Source organism: Erythrolamprus reginae, chromosome 2 (assembly GCF_031021105.1).
Source record: "Erythrolamprus reginae isolate rEryReg1 chromosome 2, rEryReg1.hap1, whole genome shotgun sequence".
NCBI lineage: Eukaryota > Metazoa > Chordata > Lepidosauria > Squamata > Dipsadidae > Erythrolamprus > Erythrolamprus reginae.
Window position 1 is genome coordinate 58,934,177 of NC_091951.1, and position 13,799 is coordinate 58,947,975.

At 39.4% G+C, this 13,799-nt stretch overlaps 1 protein-coding gene across 1 annotated transcript in view; it reads right to left on the reverse strand.

Moving 5' to 3' along the window:
- The window catches only part of FRMD4B (FERM domain containing 4B), a 201,335-nt gene that overhangs the window by 25,645 nt on the left and 161,891 nt on the right, over positions 1 to 13,799 (reverse strand). The window contains exons 12-17 of the mRNA XM_070738195.1: positions 13,103 to 13,179; positions 10,849 to 10,987; positions 9,293 to 9,434; positions 6,086 to 6,219; positions 5,876 to 5,995; positions 2,726 to 2,954 (exon numbers count right to left, since the gene is read on the reverse strand). Of these exons, the coding sequence (XP_070594296.1) occupies positions 2,726 to 2,954; positions 5,876 to 5,995; positions 6,086 to 6,219; positions 9,293 to 9,434; positions 10,849 to 10,987; positions 13,103 to 13,179 (841 nt within the window). The remainder of the gene's footprint in view (positions 1 to 2,725; positions 2,955 to 5,875; positions 5,996 to 6,085; positions 6,220 to 9,292; positions 9,435 to 10,848; positions 10,988 to 13,102; positions 13,180 to 13,799) is intronic.

Consider the following 13,799-nt stretch of genomic DNA (forward strand, 5'->3'; position numbering starts at 1 on the left):
AGTTTGGGACATAAACGTAAGAGTCTAAAGACTCACCTATGCCACCAAGCTTGGGGTTATTAGATTCTCCCCCCTGACTGATGAATGTATAGTGTATTTGTTGATTGAATTGTTAAGTATGTACTGTATTTTAATTGGTTCTTTAGTTTTTTAGTTGTAACTGAATTTTAATGATTTGGATTTCATTGGATATTGTCTTTTTTATATGTTGTAAGCCGCCCAGAGTCCTTAGAGAGAATGGGAGAATTTAGAGAAATAAAACAAGCAGCGATAGAAAGCACTCAGGCGGTAATAGTTTTGGGTTGGAAGGGTGCGACAAAATGGACAATGCAAAATTGGTATAGGTACATGGTGGACCATATTCAATTTGAAATTATGGACAAAGGGATAAATTTGGATGATGAAACTGACTTGAGACAACTGATGGGACGGTGGGACAAGGTAAGACGATATATGACGGGCAGAATCGGAGACCAAGCTACAAGGAATAAATTGGAATCACTCTATAATATGTAAATAGATATATTGCTCTTGGGTTAAAATGGTCTATACAAGAAACACCCCCGATTTGGTGGTGGGGTATGTGTGTTTGTCGGGGTGGTGGGCACTTTTCACTATACACTGTTTTATGTTATGGGTATATTAAAATAGTTAAAAATCAAATTATTTTTTTTTAAAGAGTCCTCGGAGAGAGGCGGCATATAAATCCAATAAACAAGAGGCCATAGTCAGCTAATCCAAAACCTGCAATTCTCTCACCTTCTTGGATTACAAAATATAGAGCCAGTTCATTAAATTCCTTGTGCAATCTGTTCAAGCTCATCTTGCCTTATGCCACCTTGTTCACCGACCATAACTGGACCCACACAAGTTGAAAAGAGAGTGGAGCCCCTTTCAAGTGACTTGCCCTCTGCTATACTCTCACCACAGTCATTTTATGGAACAGGTGTAAAAGCAAGAAAGTCGTTCAATGCTTGTGAGGCTCTGATCCTTTCTCATTTTAAAGACTTCTGCAAGCGCCTGACTCTGCTTGCTTTATGGAATGTTGAAATTCCAAAAGCCAAAACTTTTGCCTGCCTTTTTTTTTTTTTTTGGACTGCCTTGTGAATCAGCAAATGTGATATAACAGGCTGGGCCCATGGGTGTGAACTCACTTTCTCCTCATATAACCTCAGTTTGGAGAAATGAATTATCGGCTTCCGGATCTGTTTATTGCTCTTCCTCCCTGGTTGAGAATTCCAAACACCTGGAGAAATTCCAGCTTGGAGCACATTACTCTGGTACAGGTAGCCCTCTCATTTACTGATTGCCCCATTCAGCAACCTAAATGATAACAGCACTGAAAAGGTAGGTTAGGACCAGTCCTTGAATTTGTAGCTGTCACAGTACAGTGGTACTTCTACCTACAAATGCCTCTACTTTTCTACATAAGAACCGGGTGTTCAAGATTGTTTTGCCTCTTCTCAAGAACCATTTTCCACTTACAAACCCGAGCCTCCCAAACTAACTGGAAAAGGTAGGGAGAAGCCTCCGTGTGGCCTCTCTAGGAATCTCTTGGGAGGAAAGAGGGCCGGAAAAGGTGTGGAGAAGTCTTTGTGGGGCCTCTCTAGGAAGCTCCTGGGAGGAAACAGGGCCAGAAAAGGTGGGGAAAAGCCTCCGTGAAGCCTCTCTAGGAATCTCCTGGGAGGAAACAGGGCCTCCACCCTCCCTGTGGTTTCCCCAATCGCACACATTATTTGCTTTTACATTGATTCCTATGGGAAAAATTGCTTCTTCTTACAAACTTTTCTACTTAGGAACCTGGTCATGGAACGAATTAAGTTTGTAAGTAGAGGTACCACTCTATTCAGCGTTCATGTGATTTCCATTTGTGACCCATTGGCAAACAGAGTCAATGGGAAAGCCAGCAGAAAGTCACAAGCCCCAAACATGTGACAGGTTGCTTAGCAACCACGGTGATTCACATAATGACTGCAGCAGAACTGACTCTGTAAGTCCACGTGGGCACGTGATGTTCCACTTCATGACTGCATCACTCAGCAATGAATTTTCCAGTCCAATTGCTGCTGGTAAATTGAGGACGATTTCTGCATGATGACTTGTTGTTTTATTCTTTTTAATGCTATGAAGGCTTCATTCTTATTGTTTTACTGAGCACAAAATCTGACTCACCAACTCCGCTGCCTTTTTAATCTCCTTCCCTCTCCTCCTCTTCCAGCCAACACATGTTAGGAGGCGGATAGGTGGGGGAAAGACTCTGCTTTAATGATCGGCTTGATTTGTTATGGATTGCACATAGCTAACAAACACACAAAACAGCCACATTCTGCTCAAACCAGCACCTGATTGTTGACGGAACATGGTACCACACTAGTTTTGCCTGGAAGAATGCCACCAGCCCTTCCAGCCAAATTAAAATGCTTTAATTTGCTTTTCCCCTCCAACCTGTCGTCACTTGTCGGAATAAAATGCTTCATCTGTGTTCTGTCTCAACCACATCTTAATGAAAACATGACAATCAGATTACAGGTAAGCTCCTACATTTGCTGAAGTCAGGCTTATAGTCCAACTGTTTTCCCCCCCGAGGAGCCTAGATCTTTCATTTCTGTTACATAAATACGCTGGAAAAAAAATAACATTGCAAAACACAGAGTTGCATACAGACAGACAAAGAGCCCTGGCAGCACACAAATTAAAGATGGGATATATATTTTTTTTTTGATACCTGGTAAAATCAGGCTTGACTTTTGCGCGGGCTTCTTTCCACATTTAATTCTATATTCATTGATGGAATTTTCAATCTCCTGGAGCTTTTTCACAGCCTCTGCGTATTCTTGTTTTCTTTTCTTTTTCACGTTTTTGCATAGGTCCGGCTCACCAGCAAGCTTCTTTGCCGCTTCCACCAACTTTTGCTGGATGAGAAAGTTGCTTTCCAGATTTTGCAGAGCCGGGTCCTACAGAGATTTAAATCAACCCATCCATCAGTCGGGATTTGCCATAGAAGAAATGACATCAATTTAAAATGTATCTTTAAGAACCAAACAACAAGGACAAAAAACAGCATAGGTTTTTCTCTTTATACATGTAAGGAAGAATAGCTGTCTATTTTCACCAGCTTTAAAGTCTCTTTAATTCTGCCATAGCCCACCATTAAGAAGCCAACCTTTTTACACCACATCTATTAAGGTTAAAGCTCAATATCTTTCCAGAAGGAGCCGTGGATTTGTACAACTGTCATTCTGTGAACAAAAAGCTGTCTGCATTTAGTAAAAATGACTGCACTGAGATAATGCCCATACATCTTATTTCTCCATGTTGGTAAAGAAATCAGACAGATTGTATTCAGCCAATTGTATTGTCAATGTTTTGACAAACAGGTATGAATGTGTTGTTGTTTTTTTAAAAAAATATGATAGGGTTTTATATGCTTTTTTAATATTAGATTTGTTCTACTATAATATTGTTTTTATTATTGTTGTCAGCCGCCCCAAGTCTTCAGAGAGGGGTGGCATACAAATCTAATAAATAATAATAATAATAATAATAATAATTATTATTATTATTATTATTATTATTATGTTACCAAACTTCCGTGGCACAAACCAAGAATATCTGCAGAATATCAAGATGGTATATGTGATTTAAGTGATCCAAGATGTGCCTCTGTTTTTAATCTGTGAGGCATATTCATGATGTGCAAAACAAGTGAGGTGAGGCAGATTCAATTGCACATCTAAAGTCACCATTTTTAATTTTTGGAAATTCCTCTCCTTTGATGCCCCTAAGGCAGCTTTGGAGAGGAAAGAAGGAGGGGCTTAAAAAAAAAGCAGGAAAAGTTAGACACTGCTTTTAGGCCACAGCTGCAAAAGCAATAGCACTTGACTTATATACCGCTTCACAGTTCTTTACAGCCCTCTCTAAGTGGTTTACAGAGTCGGCATACTGCCCCTAACAATCTGGATCCTTATTTTACTCAGCTCAGAAGGATGGAAGGCTGTCAATTTTGAGCCTGATGAAACTGCTAATTTGCAGGTCGCCGGCAGACAGCAGAAATAACCTAAAATACTGCACTCTAACCATTGCACCATTGTGGCTCTGTAGAAGGATGCCATCTAAGGCAAAGTAACTTACAAAAAATACTGAAGGACATTTAGAGAACACATGAGAAAATACAGAACAGGTAGTCCTCAACTTACAACAGTTGATTTAGTGACTGTCTGAAGTTACAATGGCACTGAAAAAGGTGACTTATGATCATTTTTCACATGTACAATGCCTCCAGACGCTTCCAGGTGCTTGGCAACTGATTCATATTTATGACGTTTGCAATGTCCTGGGATCATGTGATCACCTTTTGCTAACTTCTGATAAGCAAAATCGATAAGGGAACCAGATTCATTGCGCTACAAACTTAACAACTGCAAAGTGATTCACTTTAACAACTGTGGCAAGAAAAGTTGCAAAATGGGGGCATGACTCACTTAGTAATTGTCTTGCTTAGCAGCAGAAATTATGGCATCAATTGTGGTCGTAAGTCGAGGATTACAACCACAATGAAATAAGCATATGTGTAACACCTTTCTCCAATTAATTCTAGCTTTCTATAGATCCCTTCCCAATAGAGATACATATCTTTAGATAAAGTAAATCAGCATTTAAATTAGCACAATTAATCTGAAGTGAGAATAAGAAATTGGCCCTTTCAGCTGAGAAGCATGGACTTTACTTCCATTCCTATACTGGGCAGGAAAACGTGAACACAACAAGTTACTTTAGTGGGGCGAAACTCCAGCTTCCTTCCTGGAAGCCTGCTTTTCAAGTGACAAAAGAACCATGCAACCTGCTCTACCTCCACCCTTACTTTGCCCAGCCTGGGTGTTGTTGAACCCATTTTTCTTCCTGTTCAACTGACAGCTTAATGCAATCTTTCTTAAGACTCCAATCAATCAGGCAAAGGCTCTGAATCTGTGAAGGTCTTAAACATTGCAACGATGATTAGTGGCTTTATCCCAGGGTTCTATTCCTCTACAGTTACCTAGAGGTGAATAAAGCTTCAGGTTTCCTGCCACACAACTCCCAGAGACCGATCAGGGCTCAGTTGGCCTTCTCATGGTCCCGTCAGCTAGACAATGTCGGTTGGCAGGGCCACGTGAGAGGACCTTCTCTGTGGTGGCTCTGGCTCTCCGGAACCAACTCTCCCCGGAGAGCTACACAGCCTCCATCCTTCTGGCTTTCCAAAAGGCCGTGAAAACCTGGCTTTGGCAGCAGGCCTGGGACCAATGACCTATACCACCTAGCTCTGGCTATGTATATGAATAATTTACTTATTTTAAAATGTTGTACACTGCCCAGAGTCCAGTTGGAGTTGGACAGCTTATAAATTAAATAAATAAAATAAAATAATTTTTATATTCTCCGAATACCTATGTGCTTGAAGCAACAGCTCTTAGTGCTTTACAGCCCTTTCTATAATTGGTTTACAGAGTCATCCTTTCTCTCTACACCCCTGCACCTGCACAGAAGGAGATTGGTGGACTCTGCCAACATTGCAAGTGAAGATTGGACTAAGTGATGGATTTGTGGGTGTGGGGTCAAGGACTTGAAATTTCAACTGCGTGGTGAAACCCGGGGAGGGGGGGATTGACTTCAAATTCGGATTTCACCCAGATGTACCAACATGGCTCTAGTAATAAATTGGGACTTTGAGGAATATTTTGACTCTGACTCTGATTTAATTTTGGATGCTATTTCGAACCCTGGCATTTTCATTGTTTTCTGGTTGTTACTGTTGTTGTGAGCCACCCAGATTTATGTTAAGATGGGCGGCTGCATACATTTTATAAAACCATAAATAAACAAAGAAAGAGATGCCTACCTCCTCATTCGGTAGCAGATTGTCATCCAATCTGAATGTCGTACCTACACGCCTTCTGACTTGAGGAGGCTTCTCACCAGTGTTCAGAGGATATTCCTTTGGCATTTTTCCAGTGATCTCCTACAGAATATGAGAAGAGCACCCTTAGCAACCTGAGAAAGAGTGAATGGATACTTTATGCTTGACTGGAGTGAAAACAAGAAGTCTCACCGCTTCCCGTAGACAGATCTTCTTCAACTCTTCAACTTTCTGCAAGAGTTTCTCTTGCAAAAGCTTTTCTTTCTTTTTCAGTTCTAAGATTTTCTCTTTCTTCTGCTCTTCGCTGACTTCTGAATCTTGAGATCCTATAAAAGCAACATAGACATGTAGACTCAAAAGGGTGTGAGGTGAGATCCAACATTTGTGGATGTAAGAAAAACAAAATAAAATGAAAATTAAGGGGAGGAAAAGCACAAATGAATCCCTGTGTGGAGTAGCCATAGAATGCTAACTAATTGTTTGCAGACTGGTGAGAAAACAATGTTTGGAAATATATAAGTGCAAGAAATATATAATGTGTCTTTACATCTTTCCTTAAACTACCCATGACTTGTCAGCAGCACTACAATGATATTCGATAGATGTCCGCTAGTTTCAGCTCAGATAAACATGAATGCATATGCTTTCTTTAAATACATGCAAATTGATTAAACTCATTAGATTATCAGATAAATTCAAGAATGCTGTAAGAAGTAAACATCAGTTACTGCTTGATTTCTATCTGTAATGCTTTATAATTATATTAAGATTTTCTTTTCAAACATATCTTTTACATATACTGAGCAAATCCAGAAAAACTAGGTGGTTGTAGATTCCTAAATGGATTAAATAAGGTTTGGAATAGGTGTATTCACCTGAAGATTAAAGTTGTCTTTCTTACAAAGATACAGAATCCAAAAAGGCTTATTGGGAGGAAGTATGATTAAAGTGCTATAGTGGAGAACTTGGAAAGGCTCATTCTAATTCTCACTTGACCATAGAGTTCAGTGGGAGACTAGATCAACAGTTTTCTCTTAGTTTACCACAGGCCATAAAGCTAAAATAAGGAGTAGAGTAGAGTAGAATAGAACAGAACAGAATAGAATTTTATTGGCCACGTATGATTGGACACACAAGGACGTAAAAGAAAAAGATATGTTGGTCAAGAATCATAAGGTACAACACTTAATGATAATCCAGGTACAAATAAGCAATCAAATCATATTAAGAACCAGTCAATATAAATTGTAAGGATAAAAGCAACAATTTACAAGCATACAGTCATAAGTGCGAGGAGATGGATGATAGAAACAATGAGATGATTAATAGTAATAGTAATGCAGCTTTAGTGAATAGTTTGACAGTGATGAGGGATTTATTTATTTAGCAGAGTGATGGGGTTCAGGAAAAAGCTGTTCTTGTGTCTAGTTGTTCTGTTGTGCAGAGTCTTATAGAGTCATTCTGAAGGTAGAAGTTGAAACAATTTATATCAGGGTGTGAGGGGGTCTGTAGATATTTTCACCGCCTTCTTTTCGACTCGTGCAGTATGCAATAATGGAAGACAGGTTGGTAGCAATTGTTTTGTCTGCAGTTCTAATTATCCTCTGTCTGTCTTGTTGGGTTGCAAAACCAAACCAGACAGTTATAGAGGTGCAGATGACAGAGTAAGCCTAAAATACATTATCTTGAGTAATCTAGAGGGAAGTTGGGTTATAAAAGTAAAAAAAAAAATCAGCTAGTTTTATTTTCCTACATTAGCCTTTCCAAAGAGGGTCGCTCCAAATACTGCATGTTAATAAGTGCCTAAGGCCATAATGGATAGGAATAATGGGAAATGTAATTTCAATGGATTCAATAAGGTTGGAGACCTTTTTACTACTCCTGGCAGGCTAGATTTTCAATTCAATACACCTGAATCACAAATCCTTCAATGTGGGACAGGTAAATTGCTGCTATATCAACATACAGAGCAAAACTACAGGAGACTTTTGTTTCCAGAGAGTTCAAGGCCATTTGGGTGGAGCAGACAAGATGTCCTAATGCCACCCCAAAAGTTGTCCTGAATAAACCTGCATAGCAAGGGTAGGATTGAATGTAAGCCAGATCAAACAGATTGTAAAACTATTTTTCTTCCTTGCAACTAGTAACTTCTTGCATGAGTACCCAAGAATGGGGTGGCTAGAACTAGTATTCACATATTATAATTGGTCCCTTCCGCCTTTCTGATGAAACTATCACATTTGCACAAAACGTGTCCTGAGACTGCTACTTCAAAAGTAAAACGTACAGGATAAGCAGGAGATTGATAATTCACAAGAGACTGGTTTTATCCATCTTGATTTTATTTCCCAGCAGTTTTATTTGCTCAGGAGTTCCTCTCCAAATCTATGTACTTAGATTAGATTACATTTGATTTATTGGATTTATATGCCGCCCCTCTCCGAAAACTCGGGGCGGCTCACAACAAGATAAAAACAATACATAATAACAAATCCAATACCCACCAATCCAATTACAATTTTAAGCTAAAAATTCATAAAAACAACCCCAGAATATTAAAACACGCATACAATCAATCTAACACCAAAACAACATGGGCAAGGGAGAGATGTTTCAGTTCCCCCATGCCTGACGGCAGAGGTGGGTTTTAAGAAGTTTGCGAAAGGCAAGGAGGGTGGGGGCAATCCTAATCTCAGGGGGGAGCTGGTTCCAGAGGGTCGGAGCCGCCACAGAGAAGGCTCTTCCCCTGGGTCCCGCCAGACGACATTGTTTAGTCAACGGGACCCGGAGAAGGCCAACTCTTATCTCTGTCTCTCTATCCAACTATTACAAAGGTATAAATATAAGCACAATATTTAGCAAAATCCCACATAAGAAGCTTATCATTCATGTTAGCCTAAGGCAGTGATGGCAAACCTTTTTTTGCCTTGGGTGCCGAAAGAGCGTGTGTGCACTCTATCGCACACTTTTTTCAGCATTTCCTTTACGAAAACAAAATGATTGGGAAATTTCCCCCTCCCCCAAACCTCTGCTTAAAACTTATCAAGGAATAGCAATGGCTTTTGTTGGATTTTCCATGTTCAATAATACATTTATCTGGGGTCTCATATTAATAGCTTTTCTTTTAAGTGGGGAACTCTGGCCTTTTTATGACTTGTGGACTTCCAAGTCCATTCTGAGCCATGCTGGCTCAGGAATTCTGGGAGTTGAAGTTCACACATAATCCCCCACCAGCACACTCTATGGCAGTGTTTCCCAACCTTGGCAACTTGAAGCTATTTGGACTTCAACTCCCAGAATTCCCCAGCCAGCTTCAAGTTGCCAAGGTTGGGAAACACTGCTCTATGGTGTAAGCAAGACTCAGAGATGCAGATGTTTCAGAGGGACAAGACTTCCTACCTGAAGAGATTAAGCTACCATTGCTGGCCATAATAAGTTGATTCTTTGCTTCCAAAGCTGTTAGCTTAGAAACTTTTGGCACTCCGGTATCTGTCAGGTCCATTGCAATATCATCCAAGCTTCTGGCTGAGGGAATTTTTGCCTGAAATAATTTTAAAACAAACAAACTAAAACATTGCACTATCACGTATCACCAAGTGTAATAAAAGAAAAGGTACCAGAACATATTTCATACTATCCCCAAAACTAAATATATACTGCTCAAAAAAATAAAGGAAACACTCAAGTAACACATCCTAGATATGAATGAATATTCTCACTGAATACTTTGTTCTGTATAAAGTTGAATGTGCTGATGTGTGAAATTGATTGTCAATCAGTGTTGCTTCCCAAGTGGACAGTTTGATTTCACATAAGTTTGATTTACTTGGAGTTATATTGTGTTGTTTAAGTGTTCCCTTTATTTTTTTTGAGCAGTGCATATTGCTTTGAGATCTAACTTGTTTTCTGGGTATTAAGTATTAAAAACACAAGCCATTAGAAACATTCAAAATGAATATAGGGAAAAGAAGGCTTCCCTGAAGCCTGCTAGGCCAATAATAATAATAATAATAATAATAATAATAATAATAATAATAATAATAATAATGATAATAATAATAATAATGATAATAATAATAATTGAAGCCTGCTAGGCTAATAATAATAATAATAATAATAATAATAATAATAATAATAATAATAATAATTTATTAGATTTGTATGCCGCCCCTCTCCGAAGACTCGGGGCGGGGTGGAAGGAAGAGGGGTGGGGTGGAAGGAAGAAAGGAAGGAAGGAAGGAAGGAAGAAAAGAAATAAAGCGTGGGGGGGAAGGAGAGGAAGGAAGGACTACAAATCTGCCACTAGATGCAGCTTCAGAGGATAATCCAGGGCTGGAAGGGACCTGGAGGTCATCTAGTCCAACCCTGCTCCACCACGATATAGTTAAAGTGAGTTTCTGTCTTTTGATCCCCCAGTTACATGACTACATGGCCGTGCCCACCCGGTCACATGTCCCCAACAGGCCACGCCCACAGAACCAGCAGGAAAAAAAATAGATTTAACCACTGATGAGATCCCTGCAATCTCATACTCCATAGCTTGCACATCCATTTGCAGCACCTCCTGGCCACACTCTATAGTGTCTGCCTACTCCAGTCATACCTCACTTCCCCCCATACTCTGTAGAACCTATCCTCCCTTGGCTCGCTTGCAAGATGCCTGTGACGTGCAACCTTTTGGTGACTTTCCAACTGACAATGCTTGTTGGAAGATGGCCAAGAAGTCATAAATTGCAATCATGTTCTTGTTTAACAACCCACGATTTTCTTTTAACAACAGCAACAGGGACTGCCTGTTGCTATCACTAAGCACTATGTTAAGGTGACATTGCTTAGCGATGGAAGTTCCAATACCAAACACTGCTATATAACTACCTCTATATAATCACTCTATAAGACTTCTAGTCCGTAGGAGAATTCTACAATTACTTTAAATACCATTGAGGACCACTTACTTTGCTTTGCTTCCTGTCCAAGTAAAACTGATGTTGACTGATTGCCATCACCCAGATGGATTTGATTAGAGAAGTGTTCGCATACCAGGTTTGTACTACGAGGCCACTCTGTCCAAAGGTCCGTCTTGATACTGAAATTCTAAGCATTTTTAATAACGTAAAGTGAATATTGCTTTTTTGAAAGAGAGAGAGAAAAAAAGAGATACCCGTCATGTGAAATCACCCCCTTAGATTAACCTTTGCAGTCTGTCTTGTAGAGGTTAAATAAGCAAAGAAGCAATTAATCAACCAACCAGACACCCAAATAGTTAACACTTCAGTTTTTAAATGTTTATGTTGTACCTTGCTTAGTTCTCACTAAGATAGCAAACCCGTGCCTGGCTGTACCACTTAGATTATATAAGAGGCAGCAGCAAGTGTTAGAAAGACTGAGCATTCATTCCCAAGAGAAGTGGGGGGAACAACTATCAGGGAGAAACCTTTTCTCAGAAGATATTTCAGACAAAGCAGAATTTATTCAGGGAGATCCCCAACGCCCCACCTTTCTCAAACTCAAAAAAGAGGTTTCTTTATACCCAGATTTTTCTTTCACTAAAAACTGAGTCACAAATCCGAAGCCAGTTCATTCAGAATTACACAAATCGGTTTTGAATTAAAAATCTAAAAGGTTTTGTTAGCAAAAAAGAATGTATATGCTTGTGAAGGAAGGGCTAAGGTACAGCACAATTTCCATTGCTGTTTTCAGAAGCTGGCGGTGGAAAAATTCTCAGCCAATATTGACATGTGGAACAAAGCTGCTGGGGCTGTTCTTGAGGGCTTTTCAGCTCCCCTCTCGTCTTAGTTCAGTGCACAGAGGATGGATGGAATATAAACCTGTCGTCTTTTGGATGAAGTGTGTAGTGATGGTGTTGTATTCTAACTTATTGTTATAGCAACAGAATTAGTTTCTTACAGTTAATTCAGTGGCTTCTGAATATAGGCTAACTTGAATCAATCTTGTGCTTTCAAAAGGTTTACAAGTTGTAAGAGATGCTTTAAAAAGAAAAAACATCAAAATATGTACTTCACTTTAAAAGGGTGGTCTGGGATTCATTTTAAAGATTTCCAGAATATTTGATCTGCTTGAACTGCTTCTTCCCACTAAGAATTATGCATTTGCTTATATCAATCTTCTGCAAAGCGATGCATCAGGATTACAACACCCCAAAATCTCCAGGCAGAATGAATGTTGTAGGAATTCAAGAAGCTGAATGTTATAGTCTTAAATATTCTAGAGGGCATTAGAATTTATTTATGGGGTAATTTGTATTACTTTTTCCCAACATTTAATCTCTTAAGATTCTCTCAATGGTAGTTGTTGTCTTTTTAGTTTCCACCAACTTTTTTTTGGGGTGGTGGTGGTTTGTAAATGGAGAGGAGCGGCATATTAGTCCAATTAATAAATAAAAAAATAAATATCCATGGCTTTTTTTCAGGAACTGATTGGAATGTTAGAAAACTGGGGGAGGGGCGGAACCTATAATGCTAATCCTTAGATATACCTGGGAAACAATAAGAACATAAGAACATAAGAAGAGCCATGCTGAATCAGTCCAAAGCCCATCGAGTCCAGCATTCTGTGTCACACAGTGGCCCACCAATTGTCCATGGGGATCTTGAGCAGCAGAAGAAGGCAAGACCCTCTCTTTCCCCTGACCCCCAACAAATGACACTCAAGGGATTCCTGCCTGCTTCAATCAACATAGAGGCAGCACATGGACATCCGTTTCAATAACCACCGATACACTTGGCATCCATGAATCTGTCTAATCCTGCCTTTAAGCTATCAAGGCTGACATTCACTTCTGGAAGTGAATTCCATAAACCAACAACCCTCTGGGTGAAGAAATATTTCCCTTGATTTGTCCTCTCTTTGTTTCTTACCTATGAGCTTTATGGAGTGCCCCCTTGTCCTAGTATTGTTTGATAGAGAAAATATTTTTTCTCTATCCACCTTTTCTATCCCATGTATGATTTTATACACTTCGATCGTCACCCCTTAAACGCCGTGCAATGATGATGAGTTCATTTCTTTCAGGTTAGTATAATAGGGAGAACCATGATATTATAAAATGTTTTGCCCCCTTGGAACGGATGAGCTAAAAACGAACCACATTACAGTTTTGCATCATGTGTGAGTATGAAATACGCACAGACTCCACAGAATTAGCCACTCATCCCGTAGGACAGTTATAATAAGTGCCTGGTGGTTTACCTGTGGGGATCATGAACTTCTACTGCAAACTTCTTTTCACGAAAATAGAGATTCTCCAGCTGCTTCCACTGAAATAACTAGAAGGAATAAAAAAGGTAAATTAAATAAAACGTAAATATCTCAGAACTCATAATTTATTTTCCCTCTTCCTTGCTAATAATTCCATAGAACAGTAACCTAACGGAATTCCAAAGTGCATCTTAGAATTATGCAGAGCAAATCCCATTCTTTGAAGTATTTCTAAAATTAAAAGGCCTACAAGTGACATACTTTCTATATATTTCTACCTTTACATAAGGATATTATAGGGCATTTTGCATTTGCAAATAAAATTAACATGCACCGTGAAACATCAGAAGTTCTTCTTGCTGTGATGTATGAAATAACCTAATTGGGACCCTCCCTGATGGAGGCTTCGTGTAATTATTTTCTTGGAGTAGCATGTCATTAGGCAGGACAACGAAAGTGAACCTCTATATAACTTCTCTATATAGAACGGTGGTTCCCAGCGTTTCTTTTTTGGCCACGCATCTCTAAAATCCTGACACACACACACACCGTGACATATAATTCTTACTATTCAAAACGCAAACTCCTACCCACGCGGAGGAAGTTTAACTTGATTTAAACAAGGTTCCGATTGCCCTTATTAAAAATCAAATTACCCCTCTGTGTGGCGCATGGACCCCAGGTTGGG